The 23,635-nt window shown below is 37.7% G+C and overlaps 1 protein-coding gene across 1 annotated transcript in view; it reads left to right on the top strand.

Moving 5' to 3' along the window:
* The first annotated feature begins 5,527 nt into the window (after positions 1 to 5,527).
* The window catches only part of RAB3GAP2 (RAB3 GTPase activating non-catalytic protein subunit 2), a 147,557-nt gene continuing 129,449 nt past the window's right edge, over positions 5,528 to 23,635 (top strand). Inside the window, 1 exon segment of the mRNA XM_037823524.1 lies at positions 5,528 to 5,745. Coding sequence (XP_037679452.1) covers positions 5,631 to 5,745 — 115 coding nt within the window. The 5' untranslated portion in view covers positions 5,528 to 5,630.

A 23,635-nucleotide genomic window follows, 5' to 3' on the forward strand; every position in this document is an offset into this window, starting at 1 on the left:
AAACTGTTTCGGGTGGTCCTTACTAACAGCTATTGAGAAAAAAGCATTTGCCAGCTCAATAGCTGCATACCAGGCACCAGGGGATGTGTTGATTTGCTCAAGCAATCATACCACATCTGGAACAGCAGCTGCAATTGGAGTCACCACCTGGTTAAGCTTATGATAATCCATTGTCATTCTCCAAGATCCATCTGTTTTCTGCACAGGCCAAATAAGAGAGTTCTACGGTGATGTGGTGGGAATCACCACCCCTGCATCCTTCAAGTCCTTAAGAGTGGCATTAATCTCTGCAATTCCTCCAGGAATCCAGTATTGCTCTGATTTACTATTTTGTTTGGCAGGGGCAGTTCTAGTGGCTTCCACTTGGCCTTTCCTACCATACTAGCCTTCACTCCATGAGTCAGGGAACCAATGTGGGGATTCTGCCAGTTGCTGAGTATGTCTATTCCAATTATGCATTCTGCAACTGGGGAATAACCACAGAATGCATCCAGTGATCCACTGAACCTACTGTGAGATGCACCTGAGCTAAAAAAGAGTCTTTTTATTAATAACAAAAGAGCATTTATTTATTTATTACTAAGACTTTATCTTGAGGACATAACTAAACTTTGTCACCACCCCCCACCCAATCTTGCAGAAAGGTTAGTACAGTGAATGTTATCAAGCAGTGTCCTAGTTTGCTAATGCTGCCAGAATGCAAAGCACCAGAAATGGACTGGCTTTTATAAAAGGGGGTTTATTTGATTACACAGTTACAGTCTTAAGGCCATAAAGTGTCCAAGGTAACACATCAGCAATCGGGTACCTTCAATGGAGGATGGCCAATGGTGTCCGGAAAACCTGTTAGCTGGGAAGGCACATAGCTGGCGTCTGCTCCAAAGTTCTGGTTTAAAAATGGCTTTCTCCCAGGATGTTCCTCTATAGGCTGCAGTTCCTCAAAAATGTCACCCTTAGTTGAACTTGGGATATTTGTCCTCTCTCAGCTTCTCTGGAGCAAGAATCTGCTTTCAATGGCCATCTTCAAACTGTCTCTCATCTGCAGCTCTTGTGCTTCCTTCAAAGTGTCCATCTTGGCTATAGCTCCTCTTCAAAATGCCACTCACAGCTGCACTGAGTTCTCTCTGTTTCTCAGCCCATTTATATGGCTCCACTGATCAAGGCCATGCCTCCATGGAAATATCTCATCAGAGTTATCACCTACAGTTGGGTGGGTGCATTTCCATGCAAATCTAATCAACACTGATAACGTCTGCCCACACATGATTACATCAAAGATAATGGCATTTGGGGGGACATAATACATTCCAACTGGCATAAGCAGATACAAACAGCTTGAAGGATAGGAACCAACATTAACTGACAAAGAACTTTCATTTAAATCATCATAGAACTGTTTTTAAAAAAGGGAAAAGAGGAGTCAACAGGGATTTCAGATTGAATAAGATCTTCACAGTTCATCTAACATATTAAATCCTAGCTGGAGTGTGTAACAAAATGGAAAAAGGACTACTATACAAAACTTCCTCTACAGCATGCTGTACATACCTGTGTTCCACTGATCATCTTACCTCCATAAGCCCCTACTCTGACTGATGGACCAGAGTGATGTTTTGGGTCTCCTGGAATTAATGCCACTTCTGAGACAGCGTCCAATAATTCCTCAAATATCTGATCATTTCCTTTTCCCAAATGCACAGTTACCCTAGTAAAATAGCTGTAGGTCCCCTTGGGGAAGGCTGGGAGGAAGATTAACAGTATAAATTTTTGGCAGTGTAACGGGATTCTTCCCCAAGGGTATGTAGCTTCCCCTCATTCAGGGGGCTCTGGGTCTGTAAACTGTCTCAAGTCTGGGAATTGATTAAGGGGCTGTGACTCTCTGTTTTTGTAATTCACGTTAGACTTTAGTTCATTTGACCTAGAATTCTGCTTACACAGATCAAACAAGAATTTAGTAGACTGCCCATCTATTTTACTTCTAGGTACTCCATGATCTACTAGCCAATGCCATAAGTCTCTGAGAGTCAGATTATTCTGACTGCTGCTTTGAGCTTGCTGTCCAATATGGTAGCCACACCCACCTTGTCTTTGGTGATTAACTGCTGGCATGTGGCTTCTGCCAACTGGGGATCTGATCATTCCCTTTGTATTTAAGGATTCCAGCTCAGTGACAGCAGTTCCTACAGTAATACCTGACCAACAGGGAAGGGTGACTACAGAACTCTTGAGGGATGACAGAGCTAGTTTCACACATTTATTCCTCAGAGTCCCAGTAAAAGGTATGTCCTCTGGGGTGTGTGAACAAATCTTCCATGATAAATCCACTCTAACATTCCAATCTTTCTAAGCATTTGGATACCCTCCACTACATTACATCAGGGCAGTTCTGGCAGTTCGACGTCAGGTAATGTCAGCCACCTTTTGATCCATGTTTCAGAAAACCACCCAAACAAACTGTTAATGCCCTTTCTAACCCCTCAAGCTACAACATTGAATACAGAATCTCTGCTTAGTGGGCCCGTATCAATAAATTCAGCCTGATCCAACTTTATTTTCCTTTCACCATCATTCCACACCCTTAATATCCATTCCCACATATATTCCCCTGAATTCTGTCTATATAAATTGGAAAAATCATGCAGTTCTTTTGGAGTATGGGGTACTTCTTCATGGGTCACACTTTGTACCTCACCTTTCAGGGCCTGTTGGGACTTTAGTCTAGTTACAGGTCTTGAAGAAAAAAGTGGTGGTGCGTGTGTGTCATGAAAATAATTAGAAGTATCATTCAAGCCAATTATCTCAGAACATTCCATTGCAGTTTCATCTGTTGAAACAGGATTAATCTCTCCAGACAGAGGATTGAGGGCTTCTTCCTCAGGGAAGGTGATTACAGGTTTAACAGGCACTGAAGGGTTAATCTCTTTAGGCAGAGGCAGGATGGCAGGCTCCTCAGGGAAGACTGGAGGTCAGGAAAGTGGTTCCTCAGGGCTGGCTGGAGGTTGGGTAGTGTCTCCTCAGGACAGACTGGAGGTGGGGATTAGGGTGGGGACTGTTTCCTCAGGGCAGATCATTACAGGTATTTCTAGCAAAGACTCAGCAAAATCCAGGGTTCCAATGTCCCCACTGCCATTATTATCAACCCATATGCCCCCATCCCAATATTCAGGATCCCATTCTTTTCCAAGCAATGCCCTTCCTTAACAGCAGACACCCTATGAGGTTGAGACTTTAATTTACATTGTAAATCTGCTACTTGCACAATAAGACTCTGTGACTGTTTTTCAGAGATCTCAAGTCTGAGGCCACAAGAAATAAGATTTTCTTTCAGAGCACACATAGAAACCTTTACATCTGTCATAGAGCATTTAACTTTCAAATTTGAAGTCTTCAGCTCATCTCTTTCTCTTATGACTTTATCCAGCATATCTAAGAACAACCAGCCAACATCATATTTTTTAAATCCACAAAACTCTATTAAAGTGTCAAAAAACATGGTCACCCAGAGCCTTGCCTCTTACAAGAGAATGATTAGGAGAATCAAATGGTGATATTTTGCATATCTCCAGTGCCAACTCATACCATGAACTGTCAGTGCCCTCTTGATTATTGGAAATAGAGTCATTAGTGCCTTTGAATCTAACCGGAGTAGAAAACCAATTGTAGAAGCCCATTTTAAGATTTTGTTTCTCAAGAAACACTCCTGGTACCAAGCTATATTAGTTAGCGTTCTCTAGGGAAACAGAACCAACAGGAGGTATTTGTAAATATGAGATTTTATAAAAGTGTCTCATGCAACTGTGGGGATGCATGAGTCCAAATTCTGTAGAGCAGGCAGTGAGTTGGCAACTCTGATGATGGTCTTTGATGAACTCCCCAGGAGACGCTGGCTGGCTGAAGAAGAAGTGCGAGTTCTCTCTCTTCTCCCTTAAAAGTCTTCAACTGATTGGTTTAAATCCAGCTGATTGAATTATTCCATTGTGGAAGTCACTCCCTTCTTGATGTAATCAGCCACAGATGCAATCAACTGACTGATCATTTAATAAACCAGCCTTCTGGTTTATTAACCAGCCACAAATGTCCCTTGCAATAAGGGTTAGGCCAGTGCTTGCTTGACTAGACACCTGGGCACCATCACCTGGCCAAGTTGACACATGAATCTAACCATCACAGTACCCAAGTCCTAAATTATAATTCCGTGGTTAGGACTAAACGTGTGCACAGGCTTGACAGAAATTAATGTTCCAGACTCCATCTATTTGCCTTCAATTTATCCTTGTGCTATTTTCTCTCTCATAAGAAGTAGATGAACTCTTTAGGTTTCCTTTAGGAAGTATATGAGAGCCAAACATTAGAATAATTTCTTTTTTGGCTTTTACTTTTTAGAAAAACAAATGGAGTCAAGAATCCTCTCTGAGATACTTAGATCAATTTCCTCATTAAAAAATTAGGATAAGATAAACTGTGTTTCACAAAGGCAATGTGACTATCTAATGTGAAAGTACTTCCTAAGGTATAACGAGCTTTGCAAAGGAAAGATGTTATTTTACTTACTTCACGCACAGACTCCATTTCATTTATTCCTTCAACAAAGTTTTATTGAGAACCTACTAAGTGCCAGGCCCTATGCTAAATGCAGGGGATACAAGGTAGAGTTAAATGAGAACCCCACCTTCCAGTAGTTTACAATGATGAAATGTGTTCCTGATCCTGACATCCCCCTCCAAAATCAAATCAAAACAAAAACTAGGTTAGGTCACACACAATACTTCGGACTTCTTTCCTTCTCAACATTATCATAATTTCATTTAAGTTGTTGGGTAATTAATTGCTTAAAGCCTGTGACAGTCACCAGAATTTTAGCTTCATGAGAACAGGTACTTCATCTCTTTTGGTCTCTGCTTTACACTCAGGACCTTGCTTGGCCAACATAAAAAAGACTAGCGACAAACATTTGTTGAATGGCTGGATGAAAGAATGAGTGAAAAAGCAAATGGATAGTGAAAACAAGAGTATATATAATACAGTACAACACATACCGTATCAGGCATGCACAGAACTATAGGAATTTAAAGGAAGGGCATTTAAAGGCAGTCTTCTTGGGACTGATTTCCGGAAGCAAATTAATCTCAGAATTCGATACTTGTATGATACTGTTCCCCACTGTACTGCCACTAGCTTAACACGAATTATTCTCTGTGAAATGTCAGGGTCACGCCAATAGTAGGACATCAGTAGGACTGGTTGAATGACTCAAAGACCGTGTGGACACCATCCAATCAGATCTCCTCTGGACAAGAGCCATTGTTTCAGGATCATTTTCTGGCGTAGGCGCAGAACTGCGACAGAAAGCAGGCTCCAAGCCTTCACGTTGACGTGGGACCCCCCGGCAAGAAACCCATTCGTCACATGATTCAGACTGTATCTTCGGGGTGGGGGGGCGGGGCTAGGCGCTTCTGCGCAGGCGCAGTGATCCGGGGCGGTGGACCGGGAGTGCGCTGACAGCTTCCGGTTTGCTTTCCCCGCCTCCTGCGTGGCTAAAGCTATCCGGGCACCACGGAAGCAGCGGAGGAGTGTTGGGGGGCAGGGCGTGGGGAGGTGAAGTGAGTGCCAGAGTGGGGTTTCCTGGAACCATGGCCTGCTCCTTGGTTCAGTTCTGCTACTTCCAGGACCTCCAGGCCGCCCGGGACTTCCTCTTCCCTCACCTGCGGGAGGAGACCTCCAGCGGTGCCGTGCGGAGGGACCCCAGTAAGTGCCCCTTGCCTGGCCGCTTCTTTTCCGGTCTCCCACCCCGGCCGCGCCCGCAGTCTGCTCGGGGGGCGGTCGAGTCTTGCTCCAGCTCTGCGCCGCCCGCCTCTGCCCTATAGTCCCTGGTTCCTCCGGTTCTTCTCTCTTCACTCTGTGATGATCTCCTGCCTCCGCGTCTTAAAGCCCCGTGAGCTCTGGCAGCGAAGGGCTTCTCTTTCCCCCAGCTTTTCTGCTGAAATACTCCGCCCCCCTGACCAACAGCTGCGTCTAGGTTCCTACTCTTGCCTCTGCCTATCATGCTTCCCCACCCCCTGCTCCTAGCTTTCTCTCCGAGTTTCTCCTCCATCTCCCCCACCCTTCAAACCCAGGGTCTCTTGTTCCATACTGCCCGCTCTGTGATCGCATCCTTCTCCCATTACCAGCCAGCTGTCAGCGCACCACCCTGGCATTTACCCCAACTCCCAGTCTTCCCATTCCTGGGGCTGTGGCCTTCTGCCACCTACTTTCTGAAAGTGTCATTATCCCCCCGCCCTTGTCCTTCTTCCATTCCCTTTCTCCCATTCAGATTTAGAGAATAAATGGTCCACAGGTGAGTGACTCCTAAGGCGATGTCTCCCAAGTAAGGAAAATAACCTGTCAGGCTTGAGAAGTGAGTGAGAATTTACTTCTGGAGTGTAAATTATAGTAATATGACCTAGAAAAGTTAATTTGCTTTATTGATGTGAGAGGCTTTCTACCCATAATCATCATCAGTGTTAAATAAGCACTTGCTCCTTTGAATGTAGTATAAAATCCCAAGGCATGGTTTCTCAGAATTTCCTACATTTCTCCTTTGCAAGGGAGTGTGTTTTGTGTTTATTGTTCTTCATATTTCTAATCTGAATGTTTATTTAAGTAAACTAAGATTGGTGGTCCCTGCCCTCTAGGGGGTTTAGTGGGGGAGACACAAAATAAACTAGCAGCCTACCATACAGTATAATTAAGATATACCTGAGGCACTAGGGAAGGCGTCCTTGAAGTTGTGAATACTTAAGCCTACCTTTGAAGTAATAGTTAGACGAATAAGGGAGCAGTAATAGCATGTGTAGAGGAAGGGAGTTTTAAAATGGCAGTGGTATATAGAAAGCTAAGAAAAGCTGAAAGGCTGGAGAGGAGGATGAGGGGAAGAGTGTTGGAGGGGAGACTGTAATAGTAGTAAGGATCTAAATCGTGAGAGGCCCCTATGAAAGTTGTGGGGTTGCTTCTGAAAGATTTAAGCCAAGAAATAACATGGTCAGATTTGTACTTAGTGTAAGCAACAAAAGTTTATTGAATACCTCTTATAAGCTTTGGCAGCAACGTGGAGGTAACTGGGAAATGGTTGGGAGGCTATTCCAATTGTCCTAGCAAGATGGGATGTGAGCTTGAACTAAAATAGCCACAGCAGGGTTTGAAAGGACATGGCTAGGTTAGAAAGCTATTAAAGGAAGTAGAATCTGCGGGACTTAACAGAAGGTTTGGTGAGGGGTGGGCAGGGGAGGTATCTGGTGAGTGAGAAGGAGGTTAGCATGTCTTTGGCTTTGACTTGGGCAAGGGTATACATGGACTTGGACTTTTTGCGTTTTAAATATTGTGGTGTGTCCAAATGAGGTCCTGTAGATATTAGATATAGAGGTTTAAAACTTGGTAGGGAACCCTAGACTAGAGCTTTTAATTTGGGAGTTACCAGCAAAGACGTATCAATTCAGTGTCTCAAGGATTACATATACTGTAAAATGAACTGAGCACTGAAGTTGAAACCTTAAGAGAAGCACTGAATTTTAAGGGTCAAGTAGCGATTACTGGGAAGTATCAGAGAGGAAAAGCAGGTGAAAGTAATGTTCCAGGTGCTGAGGGAGGAGAGAATTTAATGAAGGTGAAGAGTGATCAGCAGTTGTAAATGCGGCAGAAAGGTAAGGTAAGGATAGAAAAGTGTGCATTGGCTTTGGGAAGGTGGAAGAGAATGGGACCTCGGACAGTTTTAGTGGAATGGTGGGGGTAGAAGGCATATTACAGGACTTTGAGGAGTTAAAATGAAGGTGATTATTTCAAGAAGCTTGGTTGTAAATGATGGTAATTATAGGATTGTAGATAGAAGGGATGTAGAGAAAAGGAACACATTTTCTCTATCCTCCTGTCACTACCCTGGTCCAAGTCATGATCTTCTCTTACCTGTGGTATTGTACCAATCTTTTAACAGGTCCTCCTACTTCCACTCTTGGTTCCTTGTAATTAGTTATCACAAATCAGAGTGAGCTTTTAAGACATAAATTAGATCACAACATTCCCCTCTTTATGACCCTCTACGACTCGCTGTTGCACTTATATAAAATCCAAAGTTCTTACATGGCTTACCAGGTCCTAAGACTGCCATCTCTTAGGCCTCATGTTTTCTTTGCTTCAGGCACACTTTATGTTTGTTTTTAAACCAGCTTAGCTTATTTGTATGTGAGGCCCTTCCCCTTGCTCTTGCCTCTGTTTCAGATACTCTGTGCAGAGCTTTGCATCTCCAGCTGCATCTTGTCATTCAGATTTGAGTTCAAAGGTCAGCTCCTCAAGGAGACCTTTTCTGACTGTCTTCTCTAAAGTCAGTTCTACCCCACTGTTTTTGTTACTCTCTCCATTTGGTTATTACATCACTATGTTTAGTACTGTCCAAACTGGTAACCTTAGTGGCATGTGACTATTGAACCCTTGAAATATGGCCAGTGCAGTATAGGTACTGATTTTTAAATTTTATTTAATTTTAATTAATTTGAATTAAATAGCCACATGTGGCTACTGTATTGCATGGCACAGTTAACTCAAGCACACACAGGTTTAATACTTGCCCAGGTCACATAGTGAAGAGTAGACCCAAAATATGAACTCAATGCAGGCAGGAGGGGATATAATCACACCCCAGACTCTAAGATTAATTTGCAGTATGTTTATAGCTTTGCAACTATTTATTTCACTTTTAAGTCAACTTCTTAGTTTTATGTATGTTGGTGTTACTGTGGTTCAAGTCAATTCAAGTAGTAAATAAACTGGAAGAACCTCTTAACTAGTGAGCCCCTTTGCAAAACCTATATTTTGCTGTTAAAATGGTGATTTAATTTACAAATAAAAATCCAAAAAAATAGTATGTCCTGCTGTGGATAGCTACCTGGAATTCTTGGGATGACAGGACTATGGATTTCTTTAACCATCCCTGGTCATCTTTTAGTTTTCAAGGTTTTTTAGAGAGCTCTTTATTAAGTGTTTTAGTTTCCTGGCTGCTAAAACAAATACCATGCAGTGGGTTAACTTAAAACAACAGGAATTTATTGGCTCATGGTTTTCAGGCTAGAAGTCCAAAATCAAGATACCATCAAGGCAGTGCTTTCTCCTAGAAGACTGGCTTTTTAGGATTGACTGCAGGCCATCCTTGGTCCTTGGCTTTTCTGTCACATGGCAATGCAATGGTGGACTCTCCTGGCTTCTCTGAGTTCTTCCCATGGTTTACTCTGTGTCTAAATTTCATCCTGCTTATAAAGGACTCCAGTGATAGGATTAAGGCCCATCTTGATTCAGTTGGACCATACTTTAATTGAAATAACCTCATCAAAAGTTCCCTATTTACAATGGGTTCAAACCCACAGGAATGGATTAAGATTAAGAACATGTTTTTCCAGGGTACGTACATACCTTCAAGTATCACATTAAGAAAAACAAAATTTTTTTTATGGTGAAGTTTTACAGAGTAAAAATAAAATTAGAGCAGATAAATAGGACCTGCCTACCTTAAACTGCTGATGGTGTTTGGCTTTGTTTTTCTTCGCTTTATTAGTATTATAAATGGTTACTTTATTGAGGAGCAAGAATCATGAGATCACTTTTATTTTTCTAGTTCATGTAGTTTCAATTTCTACCCCAGCTCTTCTCTAGGGACTATGTAAAAACAACCAACCAACCAACCTTAATTACTTGCCATGAATTATTTGTTCTAGGTAAGGGGTAATTTTAGAGGCTTTTCCGTTAGTTTAATAGCACTTTTATTTTAATGTGGTTAGCTGCCATAGGTCCATTGATAACTGGACCATTGGTATCTAGAACTCAATACTAGTTTCTTTTATATTTTAGTTGTCAGAGAACAACAGTATGACTTTATGTTACTTTGTATCTTCAGTTATAAAATAAGACTGTCTTCTGTAGCTTCAAAAGATATGGTGAACCTTTCTATTTCCCAGTGCTTATGTTAGTGATAACTATTAATAAGTGTTTCTATTTAGTCAAATATCTTTTATTTCGGACATGAAATTTTGGTCTCATTACTCTGAATTTGGCAGAATGGGTAGTGGTATGGGACCCCACTTAACCTGTAGTGATATAATTTCCAGTGGGACTGGATTTCTGGAACAGAGCTATCTGAAAATTATAATTGAGTTGGGCAGTAAATACCTATAAACATGCACAGTGTGAATACTGGCAGATCATTTGAGTATTATAATATTGTGAATCTCTTAATTTACCTACTAGTAAAATAATTTCCTGTTGACATACTGCAAAGATAGATTACTTTTCTTCTTGCCTCCTTCTAGGAAGATGGAAGGTAGTATGCAGGGAATTATGGTTGAGTCAGGAAACTCATGTTACTGAGAAAAATGTGCTTTTTGGGATAATCTAAATTCAAGGAATCACTGCACGATAGGATATTATAAAGGTATAAAATAGCCACTTTTTATACTTATAGAAAATGCTTTCTTTTTTTAAATCATGCTGAGGAAGAAGAAGTAATCTGAAAGTAGAAAATTTAATAGGAATTTCAGAAGCTGTTTAAGATTTTTGGGTTCCTTTAGCAATTTAAAGTAGGAAGAGTATCTTCATAAAATTTTATCTATCAGGAAATTGAGTCTGGACTGTTCTTTAATTACTTTGTTCAGCTAATACTTACTGAGCATCAACTATGTATTAGGTTCAAAATGGGCTTAAAGGTAAATAAAATAGTCATTTTCAAATACCACGTATGTATTAGTCTTAAAATGGACTGAAAGGTAAATAAAATAGGTCATTCTCCTCAAGGAACTTTCAGCTAATAAAGGGACATAGTGTGTAAACAAATAAATAAAGGAATGTTAAAGGCATTATGCTATAATTTGGTACATGGTAAAGGGAGCATGAAGGAGTGTTGGTCAATTCTGTAAGGGGACTCTGGAAAATCTTCATAGACGAGGTGCCATTTCTACCAACACTTAGTAATTCAGTAAGTGTCATCCAAGGGAAGGAAAAATGGTCATGCAAGGGATGTGGACCAGCTTTGAGTTCAGAAAACTGGAAGTAGAAAAATGTAGTGGGAGGGTGGAGAGTGGTAAAAAGCAAAGCTGGAAAGGTCTGCAGAGGAGGATTTTATTCTAGGTTAGGTTCTTCAGACTGAAGCATGAGTTTTCTTTGGGTTACATGGGAATTTGCCAAGGGTTACTTGGGAACAGATAGTTTTAAGTGAATCAATTTCCAGATATGCCTGTGAAAGTGGCTACTTCCCCACCCTGCCTTCTCCCACTTTACTAAAAAAAGCCTTACCTCTCACATATTCCTAATCTGTGCAACTATGGTAAGTTGCTCAAAGATATAAAAAGAACTCCTTTGGGAAGCTCTCCTTTCTAGGCACCATATACTTCCCCATTCATCTCATTGAGATTTCTAAATAATTTTTACTTTTTATGTTTAATAATTTATCAAAATGTATTTATATATTTTGCATGATGTATATATCGTTATGTCATATATATTGTTATATGCTTGACATATTGTACAATATTTTTCTCAGTGATCTGCTAATAATAATTGCAATAAGTTGAGTAAGAAGAAAATTTTTAATACTTAGAGCCTTACGATCACAGGAAAATAATTGTTTCTCAATTTATGTCCTTTTTTGCAGAGAAATTTTTGGACCGATAATAAAAATCTGTATTAAATTAGCATAGCTTTCTGTGGGGGAAGTGAAGTGGAAATAAGAGATCAGGGAGAAAAAGGACCCATAAAATTACATTTAAAAAAATGGATGTTGGTGAGTATCACTTTCCTACAGTATGTAGATTCTGCTGAATAGATTTAAAAAGGCAATGATAGTTTTATTTTTAAATGTACATATTTACAGTATATCAGAAATTACTTCCTTTGTACAGGGACACATACTATTTAAAAATTCTTTTATGGTATATATGAACAAAAAGTTTGAAGACTATTCTCCTCGGGGCTCAGTGCTTCCCAACTTTTTTTTGCGTTATAGCATACATAGAAAATAAGGCAGCTGCTCACGGTGGGAAGTGACCTGCCCAAGGTTCCAGTACCCCAGGCCTTGACTGGCTGCCCTAAAGCTGAAAGGATCAATATCTTGGCTCACCTGTAACCCATTTGCAGTATACTAGAAATTTCTTTTATAGACAGAGATTAGCCATTGAAGATTTTAAGCAAGGTTGTAACATTTCAAGATTTGAATTTATATACATGAATCTGGTTGCTGTGAAAAGGATAGATTGGACAGTTCAAAGTTAAAGCAGTTGACCAGTCAGAAGAGGCTGGTGAGAAGTGTAGGTCAGGGTAGAAAGGCAGAACAAAGGTGGTAACAAAATGGGAATGGAGTTTGAGATTTAGTAGATTTAGCAGTGGGAGTCTATGAAAGGAATTTGAGCTGAGCAATCAGATAATTAGGCTAGTATTTTAGAGACTTTTTTTTTTTTTTTTTTTGGTCAGAGGTGAAAATGGATGGATTCAAATTACTGTATATTAAAAACTTAAATGGGACTGAAGATAATGTTCTCTGGAAAGCTGTTAGATGACTCAAAAAAACAGATGAAAATATCCTCTTGTGCTAGCTTGCCTGGGTCTGAATCCCAATTCTGCCACTCATCAGTTGTGTGACATTGAGTGAGTTACTCAATCTCTCTGTAGCCTCATCTGTAAAATGGAGGTAACAGTAGTGTGTACCTCATAGGAGGGTTGTCCTGCTTAGAGTAATGCTCTGCGTGTAGTAAATACCATATAGGTGTTTATTATTATTATTCTACTACAAAGACATTGATGTTGAAGGTGCATGTGGAGGATTTTTGTTTCCTGAAATATGAAAATGAATAAAGCATGATTTCTAGGTTAATATATTTTCTGTAAAATGTGATTTTAAACATTTTTGTCTCTAAATTTATAAATACCATATTTGTAAATGTTTGATTTGATTTTATCTAAGTACCCTCGTTAATAATGTATATGTTCAGATTGTTTGTCACCCCAGCCCACTTTTAATCTTCTTTTGGAAAAATAGGTGATTGCTTTATATTTGAAGTCATCTTTTCTTTACTCATTTTAAAAATAATGCGTTTGAAAATTGTTTAGCAAGGATTGGGAACAATTTATAAAGTAAAAAAAAAAAAAAATCAGTATACAGTTGTTTAATGTTAAGTATGGGTATTGAAATTGTATTTGTAACTGCAAAAAAATTGGAACAACTTAATACCCAGTACTAGAGGATTGGTTAAATAAGTTATACTACATCTATACTGTGGAATAATGTAGAACTGTGTAAATATAATGACAAAAATCCATATTAATTGCCATAGAATACCTTTGCTCTAGAGTATGTGGGTAATTTTTTTCCCTCTAGTTTCCAACTTTTTGGTAATAGCAGAATTGTGTTGAATTTGCCTGTTGATATCTCTGTATTCTGCATTGGATTGTGACACACGTTAGGTCAGGGAACACGTAATATATTTGTGATATACTCAATAGTAGCACAGTACCTGGTATGTAATAGGGACTTAATAACAAATAACTATTGTGAGTAGGATTGTGCCTTAGTTGGTATTTGGCTTTGTTTTTAAAATGCTAACTGTAAAGGAAACACTGTGATAAAACATACTATAGTTTTTGTTTTTGTTTTTTTTTTTTTTTTCATTTTTATAACTTTTATTTTGAAAGTAATTTTAAAGTTATGGACAGTTACAAAAAATATATCATAATACAAAGAACTCCAATATAGCCCATGCACACATACCCTATTTGTCTACCTTTAATATTTTGCCACATTTTTGTATAATTCTATCTATATCTGTGTCTATTAGCAATTGTTTACCTATCTATATATCTAATTATATATATACCTATTTTCAAAAATTTGATAGTAAGTTGCATACATCATAATCCTTAAACATGTCATACCTCTATGCATATTACTGACCCCACAGAAATAAAAAGGATCATAAGAGATTCTATGAAAATCGATATGCTGATAAATTGGACAAACTAGATGAAATGGAGAAATTACTAGTAACACACAAACAACCTGTGCTGGCTATACAACAAATAGAAAATCTCAACAGACCAATTCCAAGCAAAGAGATTGAATCAGTCTTCAGAAATCTCCCAACTAAGAATAGCTCAGGATCAGATATCTTCACAGGTGAATTCTACCATTCAGTCCAAGAAGAATTAATGCCAATCATATTCAAACCCTTCCAAAAAACTGTATGAGGACAACATTACCCTAGTGCCAAAGCCACATAAAGATACTACAAGAAAGTAAAATTAAACACAAATTTCTCTTATGAATATAGGTGCAAAGATCCTAAACAAAATACTTCCAAATTCAATCAGCAGGCATGGAAAAAAAAAAAAAGATCAAGTGGATTTTATATCCCAGGCATGCAAGATGGTTTAACATTAGAAAATCAAAGAATATAATACACAGCATTATCAAACAGAAGGGAAAAGAAAACATGATCCTCTCAGTGGATGCGGAAAATGCTTCTGACAAAATGTAGCATTTTTTTCTTGATAAAATTACTTAGTAAGAATAGAAGGAAACTCCCTCAACCTGAAACAGGGCATAAATGACAAACCCAACCAAACATCATAGTAGTAGTTGAAGAATGAAGCTTTCCCTCTAAAATCTGGAACAAGACAAGGATGTCTGCTGTCACCACTGTTGTTCACCATTGTTCTAGAAGTTCTAGTGAGAGCAGCTAGGCACGAAAAAGAAGTAAAAGGCCTGCAAATTAGAAAGGAAGAAGTAAAACATTCACTATTTGCAGATGACATGACCCTATATATAGAAAGGCACAAAAAATACAAAAATGCTACTCGACCTAATAAATGAGTTCAGCAGAATGGTAGGGTACAAGATCAACAGCTAAAAATCTTACTGTTTCTATACAAAAACGTTGAATAATCAGAAGTAATCAAGGAAAAAATTCCATTCACAATAGCAACTAAAGTGATCAAATATCTAAGAATAAATCTAACCAAGATGTAAAGGGCTTGTACACAGAAAATAAGAAAACATTGCTAAAAGTATTCATGAAGACCTAAATAAATGACAATATTCTGTGTTAATAGATTGAAAGAGAAACATCATTAAGATGGAATGAGTGCATGGAATCTGCGATATTCTGTTCTCTCTCAAACAGAATTGGGATCCAGGTTAAAGTTGTCCTAAAGACCAGGATCCGTATCAGAGTCAGAGGCGGTTGACCACTGCTGCTGGGGTGTGGGGTCTTCTGGGAGAATGGAGGTGACCATGGAGGCCTTGGTGTCCAGGGTGCCCATCCTGCTACCTGAGGGTTCTCCATGTAGATCATATGTGGGGAGGTCCATATCAGCTCTTCAAGGGGCACAAGGATGGTACACGCCTGGAGCTGGACCTCAGGAGGTAGAAGGTTGGCCATGTCTGCATAGGGACAACCTGAGGAGACACTGTCCTCCCAGTTATACTCTGTTATCCTGTGTAGGATGTTTCTGTAAGGACAAGGCAGGTTCAGTCCTTGGCTTCTGGTTGGCCTCATGTCTAGTCCAATATAAGTCTGTCAAACTTATCAACATGGGGAAACATTGTTGCCAGCTCTTCTTTATGCCTCTCTTCCTGAGCCCCTGGGCAATTGATTTTGACAGCACATGATTCTTTTTCTTTTGTCTGGGATACATCACGCATTCAAGGGATTCCCATTTCTGAATGAAACTCCTGATTTCCTCATCATTCCAAGGAATATTTAGCTGACCTAAGGGCTTCTCTGGTTCCCGACTGTCTTCTTCCTCCTTTACTTTCTGGACGTTTCTAGTAATTTCAGGCTGAAGCGTCACTTCCTCCATTTTTATCCCTGAGTTTTCTCCTGAGACTCTTTTCCCTGCAGCCATAGGGCCAAATCCACTGCGGGCAGAGCTGGCACTTAGAGTGTTGCAGAAATACAGGTAGATATGGAGGCCCCAAGTATGGAAATGGGTTTGCTTCTCTCTCACATACTATGGTTTTTGTTTTTGTTTTTTAATGTGGGACCAAAGTGTTCCAGGTTCTCATGTAAATTGTTAAGGTTATTATCAGGCTTTCTTTATCTGTACTTAAAAAGAAAAAAAAAAAAGCAACAAGCAATTGCAAAATTAAGCTTGTGTGTGGGGGGGTGGGATTTAGTTTAAATATAAGGAAAGTTTTCTCACAGGGGCAGTAGATGAATATTAGAATGGGTTGGGAAAGAGCTGCTTTAGGATATGTCCAGATTCTCTTCACTAGCAATTTTTATATACCTTCACCCACATTTCACAATTGCACATCCTCCCTCACCTTGTTAACCATTTTTATCTTTTTTTGCTGCTTTGGATGTCAGTAAACCAATAGCACATAATATGAGATTGTAAGGAGCAAAATTGTAAAAGAGGTGTAAGTTCTTTCTGATAAACATTATATATTTTTGCTTTCTAGTCAGTGACTTCTTTTGAAAAACACAGAGAAAAAATATGACATTAAATTTATTTAGGTCTATAAGTTGTTTTGTTTGTCTTTCTTTTTTTTATTTTTAAAAGGTGGGCTCAGAGATTTCTTAGGTTTGGGTAAAGAGAGCTTGTTTATTTTCATAAATGTTTTAGGGCAATCTTACCTGAGGGCAGGAGAATGGACTTTATTTCTGCTTTAAGTTGTTTTCATCTTGGGTTATGGTAGGAACATGTTGCAAGCAAAGGAGTTATTTTATGTTGTTTTTCTTAATCCATTGCTTTGTTTTGTTTGAAATGTGTTTTTTTTTGTTGTTTGTTTTTTAAATTTTTCGATAATGTTAAAAAAATTTTTAAAAATTAAAAAAAGATGTTTTCAGTTTTGCCGTATTGTGAATGATTATCAGAATGTATGTTCTTCTTATGTGATATGAGGGGTCACTTATTTGAGTACAAGAGTAATTAGAATTCTATTAGAATTCTAGAATTGAAAGGTACCTTAAAGATCAATATGATTTAATCATGATGGTTCGAAAGAAATAAACCCCTGCTGTTAAATTTGAATGGCATCTTCATTTTAGATTGCTAGATATTTTTATGTGCCAAGAGGAATGTGCTGATATGAAATTTATTTTCCCTTTTCCCATTTCCCTAGAAATAATAAAAGGTTAATAATTCTGAGGCATGGAAAATTAAGAAGGGGATTCTCTATCCTTTAGTCTTTTTTTTTTTTCCACTTTGTACTGTATGATGCTTTCCTTGCCTTGCTTCCCTAAAAATATCCAATAAAATTTGTTGAACCTCCATGAATTATTTACAAGTCATAGGTTCTAGAGGTTCTTTTTTATAGAAACAAGTTCATTATCTCTTTTTTCTCAGAACGGAAATAAATTTGCTTCTGTGCTAACAGGATCTTTTATTAGACCACTGAGATTAAATTAAGTTTCTTTTCCTAACGTTTAATGGTTTCAGTTTCTCATTTAGTTTTTGATCTTGATATACCCATAATGGAAAAAGCAAATACTGTCAAATTAATTGTCCTTTTCTAGAATTCAGTTTCCTTTCTAGCTTCAGGTCCTTGTTAAATGAAAAACATACACTCAATTTATGAGGACAGACTATTCAGAAGCAAATCAGAATAATGTATTTTGGGAATTAAATAAAGCTGTGGAAAGCAAAAGTTGAATTTCTCATTTAAGCTTTTATTGGCAGAATTATTCTTTAATTGGAAATACCCTTAAACAAGACATCTATAATTTTTTTTTGATGAGTGAATTAAAATATTTTCTCTGTGATTTGAAAGTTTCAGTAACTATATCATTTGTTGAGTGAGAGACTGACAAGTTTTTTGATACTAGTATAATCTAATCTGTCCAGGGGAAAAATCCTCTCTAGAGGATGTTGTGGTTATATTTTACATTTTTAAGTCATTGATTTTATTCTTTCAAGCGAAGTATTTAACTTAATAAGGATAAGAAAAAGGGTTAATGTTTATGTTACCAACTGTTCTAGACTATTCAAAATAGACCTGTTCAGTGATAGGTATAAAAAAGTTAAGGAATGAAAAGTCAGGTTACTAATCAATGAGGAGATAGTTGCTTTTTTTTTTTTTTTTGGTTACCATTATTTATAACTTCATCTTACTCCCCTTTATTATTCTCCGTATCATGTAAGTTGACTGGGGATCAGCTTATTAACTTCTATATGTATAGAGAGAAGATATGATTCAAGATGTGGTGTGAAAAAAGAGTGAAGGATAATTTCAGCAAATGAGGTGGACTAACAAAATATTTTAATCTGGCAGACTTGACAGACTCAAATTGAATCCTCAATACAATCCTTAATTATCTGTGAATTTTAAGGAAAAATGGCCAAGAATGTGAAAAGAGCAAATTTTAAAGGAAGCTCATCCCTAAAGAAAGGCTTGGCTAAAATAAATAAAGGTTCAAAACTAAGTAGAAATGTCTCTTGGGCCTAGAAGTCTCATTTTCTCAGTAGGTTGTTCAGAAAATGAGGTATGAAAGCAAGCCCAGTTAAAACACAAACCTTGGAGATATTTTACTTACATCTGGTTGCTGTCCTGAGGTAATATAGTAGTATGCTGACTGCTTTAGGAGCAACATCTGGCATCTGATCTGGTATGAAAGTAACAAGACTAGAGAAGCAGTCTTAAGGTCTATTTTTAGATTTCTCCAGTTGGCAATATTTGCTATTTTTTGAGATGTTTTCACTATAACTTGTCCTATTCTCTGGCAAAAAGAACATTTGCGTAATGGAGTGCAGACATAATTTAAGAGTGATGTGGATATTTTGTTTTGTTTTGTTTTGTTTTTTTTCATACCACTTCAGAATGGTACTGTGTTTATTTGGAAACTCAATGTCCTTTGTAACTTCATTTTTCTATCCTGACCAAGAAATTAAGTTGTTGAAAGTCTGACATGATTGAGTATATTAGTTTCCTATTATTGATGCGGTCTCTTGTTACCCCAGATACAAGATGAGTTTCAAAATGTTGGAAAATACCTTGTGTATGTGTATGATGAAATACAAAGACCCATCAATTCATATCAAGCTATTTATTCTGAACTAGATTTCTAGGGGAGTTTTTCCTACTTAATCAAATTCTGTCACTTAGACTTGAGGTAGAACAAAAATACTGAATTTTTCCTATTATTTTTAAATCAAAACTAAAATTAGGAATTGGTACTTTTTATGTAAAGTTTATAAAAAGTAAAGTTTTATTTTGCATTCCTGTTGAAATGCAAATTATAGAATCAGCAGCTGATTTTTAAAATATTAATTTAAATCCAGCTACCTTTAAGGGGTATGGGGGGGCATTTTGAATATTATTTAAATTCTAAGACTTTATTCATTCAGCAAATGTTTCTTAAGTACTTATGGTATTCTTGAAAATATTCGTGTATGTGTGATCTAATTATATGTACACATGTAGTATACACATACCTGCCCTCTAATTGTTTAGTTTTTTGTCTACACAGTGTACATTCGCAGTAAATTGGGTAACTATCAATTAACAATGGACCAAAGATCCAAAGCAGCATATAATTAAGTCTGGAATGAAAAACATAGTCAAATGCTGTGGTGTCACAGTTGGAAAAGATCATTGATGGATGAAAGAAAACTTCATGAAGTATTAGTCTGAGTTCTAGAAAAAGTTGGGTTTGGAGAGGTGGAGAAATGGGAAGCCATTTAGTTGAGAGGTACCGGATGGGCAAAGACAAAGAGCAAGGAGTGAGGATGACTTATTTGGGATGTGATAATTGTAACAGCCATTGAGGGCATCTGTGTGCCAAGCACAGTTCCAAGTGTGTAACATAAATTAACTCATTTAATCCTCCTAACAGTTCCGTAAGGTAAATACAGTTATCAACTTCATTTTGCTAAAGAGGAAAATAAGGCAGTAAGAAATTAAATAATTTTCCCAAGGTTGTAGAACTCTTTAGAGGTAAAACTAGGCATCCAACCAGGCAACCTAAAACCTAACTGTTCTAGACCTGTTGTGTTTCATATTGCGTATGTGACTCACATTATATTTCTATTGGATAGTGCTGTTGAAGACTGCTCACAGTGAGTAAATGATCCACCTGGATTAAGGAATAGAAAGGAGGAGGATGGCAGGCAGAGGAAAAAAGTATTTAGGACCAGCTGAGACTGGCATTTAAGTTTATTCTTGAAGTAGTATTCCTCAGTGTGGTCTGTGGACAACTTGCATTAGATTTGAGAGGTAGGAGAGTTGATAAAGGCATATTCCTGGAGCCATTGCAGAACCTCCTGAAACAGATTTCTTTGAGAGTGGGCCTGTCCCTGATACATCAGTCATCCCTAACTAATTATTTTAATCTCTCACAAGGGTTTTAAGGCTCTTGAGGGGAGCGGGATTTGCAGGAGAAACTAGCTCTGTGTTTATGAAAGCGATGAATGAGAATACAGTTTTATTACTTTTCTATTAATTGTTGGATTGTTCTTTTGCTGTAAAATGAAGAACACGATTGGTAATGACATTGTGATTTAAAGAATTACCTTTAATGCATACATTTATCCTGCAATTTATTTATGCTTGGAACTTGCAAATTATCTTGGCCTACAGGAGACTTTGATTTCTTTATTCTCCTAAAAGGCAGTCATGGTGAATTATTTTTTAGCTTGTCTTTATAGTAATTTATAATAAATTAGGTAAATGGGTCTTATCTCTTTGTGATTATATAGAATTTATAGACCTCAAGTTCTTACAGTAGTCTTCATATTAACCTAAAACACTGCATAGTTCTCAAATACAGATTAAACAAATTGTTATGGTTATCTACAACCTTGATCTCTGATCAGTTAATAAACATTGCTGATGATATTGATTGAAGAACACCATTCTTCATAGAAAAGTTACCAGAAGGGCAGACTGTGCCTGCATAAAATTCTTTATATGAATGGCAATTTTATTAGACATTCATCAGCTAATTTTTCATTCTAAACCATCTTTTTTTCTCCCCCCTGAAGAACATGCTTGGCCTTCTTGCATAGTTTGAAGGCATGAGAAGTAACCTTGATAAAGTGCTGGAATTTAACACTTTTTACCAGCTGACAATAGCTGTCAAATGGCAGCCTATAAACAGTATCACATGATTTTCATTAGTGATCAGGAGGCAGCAAAAATTATATCACTGACACTGAGCAGAAATGGCCACAAAAGCAGTGCCTATCTTGCAAATGTTTCCCATTTTTAAGTTGACTAGAATTTGGAATGCATTTTCTCATATTATTGTAAATATGCTTAGGATTCTAGACCAACCAACAGAACATCTTTAACTTACCTGAATGATGATGCTGTTTTATCTTCTCCTAATCTCTGTACATAGTATGATTTCTTTGGGAAAATATATTCCTGTGATAGAGGGAGATGCCCAATTGAATTCTCTTCTTGTTGGGAACTCCACAGTGAAGGCTAATGAGAAATGGGTAAACCCTATTGAACACATACCTTATATAAATAAATCATCTGTCAAGGTCTTTCCCTTTCTGAATGTTTTGGATTGTGGCATAAAGCGATATTGGATCTCTGCAGGGGCAGGAAGTCGAAATTACTGTTTCATTTTATGAGTCATTTGTGGATTGAGTCAGGTACTTCTTATACTGAAATGGAGAAGAAATAATGCATTTTCATAATATTATTTTCTATAGCTTTCAACAAGGTTTTGTGCACAAACTAAGCTCTTTTAGGGCTCATTTGTTTTTGTAACTCTGGTACATAGCACAGCACCCAGCACATAGGAGATGCTGTGTTGAACAAATGAATGAATGAATGAATAAACGAACGAATAAACAAGTGATTAGGTGACTTCCCTGAAGTGTTTTAAATTCTGCATGATCTTTTTGAGATTGTGGTCATTTGATAATGCATTACAGCAGTTTAAAAATTGAATCATGGACTTCAGAGGGATTCTCTAGGTACTTTGCTTTTCTCCTACAGAAGAGGATGCATTTTCTGAAGCTATGCAAATGGGATGGCCTAGTTGCTATCAGCCCACAATAAGGCAATTGTCTTTGGTGCCGTGGAAACTAGCAGAATAAAGAGATTGCCTAACCTAATTAGATTGTCAAAGAACAAACTGTAATTTTCCAAGTTAAAGAACAAAGCAGAACTGCCTCCAAATCTCACTATCAAGGAAATGTTCTGTTTTAAGATAAGTACTCTCTCACTTCTAGCCTTAACTGTAAACCCCCTATCTCCTAAACTGTTCTTCTTCGTAAACCGTTCTAGAAGTAAGTATAGCATTAATACTTAAGAGCATGGGCTTTGGAGCTCAGGAATACCTGACTTCAGGTCCTAGTCTGTGACTATACTGTGTGATTTTGGTCAGGCTACTTAAACTCGAAGTAAACTCTGTTTTCTCAATGTGAAAGTAAGAATGATATAAGATCCTGTGATGTTTAAATGAATCGGTGTCCATAAGGCACTTAGGCCTATCAAAATGCTCCGTGCATGTTAGTTGTGGTGGTTTTGTGATAATCCCTAAATGTGCATTGCATCTTTTTGCCTCTGTCTTTTGTTCTTCTTGACCTTTTCTTCCCGGTATATTTGAAACGTTCCTAGCCACTTTTTTTTTAAGTTGGATGATATCGTTTTATTTTTTATTTTTTATTAGAGAAGTTGTGGGTTTACAGAACAATCATGCATAAAATACAGGATTTCAATACACCTTCCCACCACCAATACTTGCATTGGTGAGGAAAATTTGTTATAGTTGATGATAGCACTTTTTTTTTGGTAATTCTATTTTTTTAACAGTAGTTAAATTTGTTACAATTGATGTAAGATTATTCAAGTAGTACTATTAACTATTGTCCATAGTTTATGTGGGGGTATTTTCCCCCTTATTCCCAACCTATTATTATTTTTTTTCATACATGTCTTTATTTTATTATTCATTGACCAATACACTGGATAAAGGGCTGCCAGTCACAAGGTTTTTACAATCACACAGTCATAAGATGAAAGCTATACAGTTATGTAATCATTATCAAAGAATAAGATTAGTGGATTACAGTTCAACAATTTCAGGTATTTCCTTCCGGCCATTCTAATACACTGGAAACTGAAAAGAAATATGTATATAATGAGTCAGTAGTCATAATCATTTGTTAAATCCTGACTTCCCTCAATTTTCAGGGATATCTAGGCAAAGACCATTCTAATTTCTTCGTGCTGAAAAGGTGTGTTAACCTTATGGGGTAGAGGAATGAAACTGGTTGATGTTCTTGGAGAGACTGGTACTTCTGGTTTTCAGGGCTTATCTGGCATAGGAGCCATCCGGAGGCTTTAAGTTTCTGAAAAAATAAACTTAATAGGTAAAACTTTCATAGAGTCTTAGATAGAGCCCAGGGTTTTCTTTAGGGCTTTAGGAATATTGTTGGTTGGGGCTTGGCTGAAGCTTGCATAAATGAGTATCCTCCAGAATGACCTCTTGACTCTATTTGAAATCTCTTAGCTCCTGAAACTTTATTTTGTTTCATTTCTTTTCCCCCTTTTGGTGAAGAAGGCATTGGCAATCCCACGATGCCATGGCCATGCTCATCCCTGGGAGTCATGTCCCACATTGCCAGGGAGACTTAACCCATGGGAGTCATGTCCCACATGGGGGTGGGAGGG

This window comes from Choloepus didactylus, chromosome 2, assembly GCF_015220235.1.
Source record: "Choloepus didactylus isolate mChoDid1 chromosome 2, mChoDid1.pri, whole genome shotgun sequence".
Classification (NCBI taxonomy): domain Eukaryota; kingdom Metazoa; phylum Chordata; class Mammalia; order Pilosa; family Megalonychidae; genus Choloepus; species Choloepus didactylus.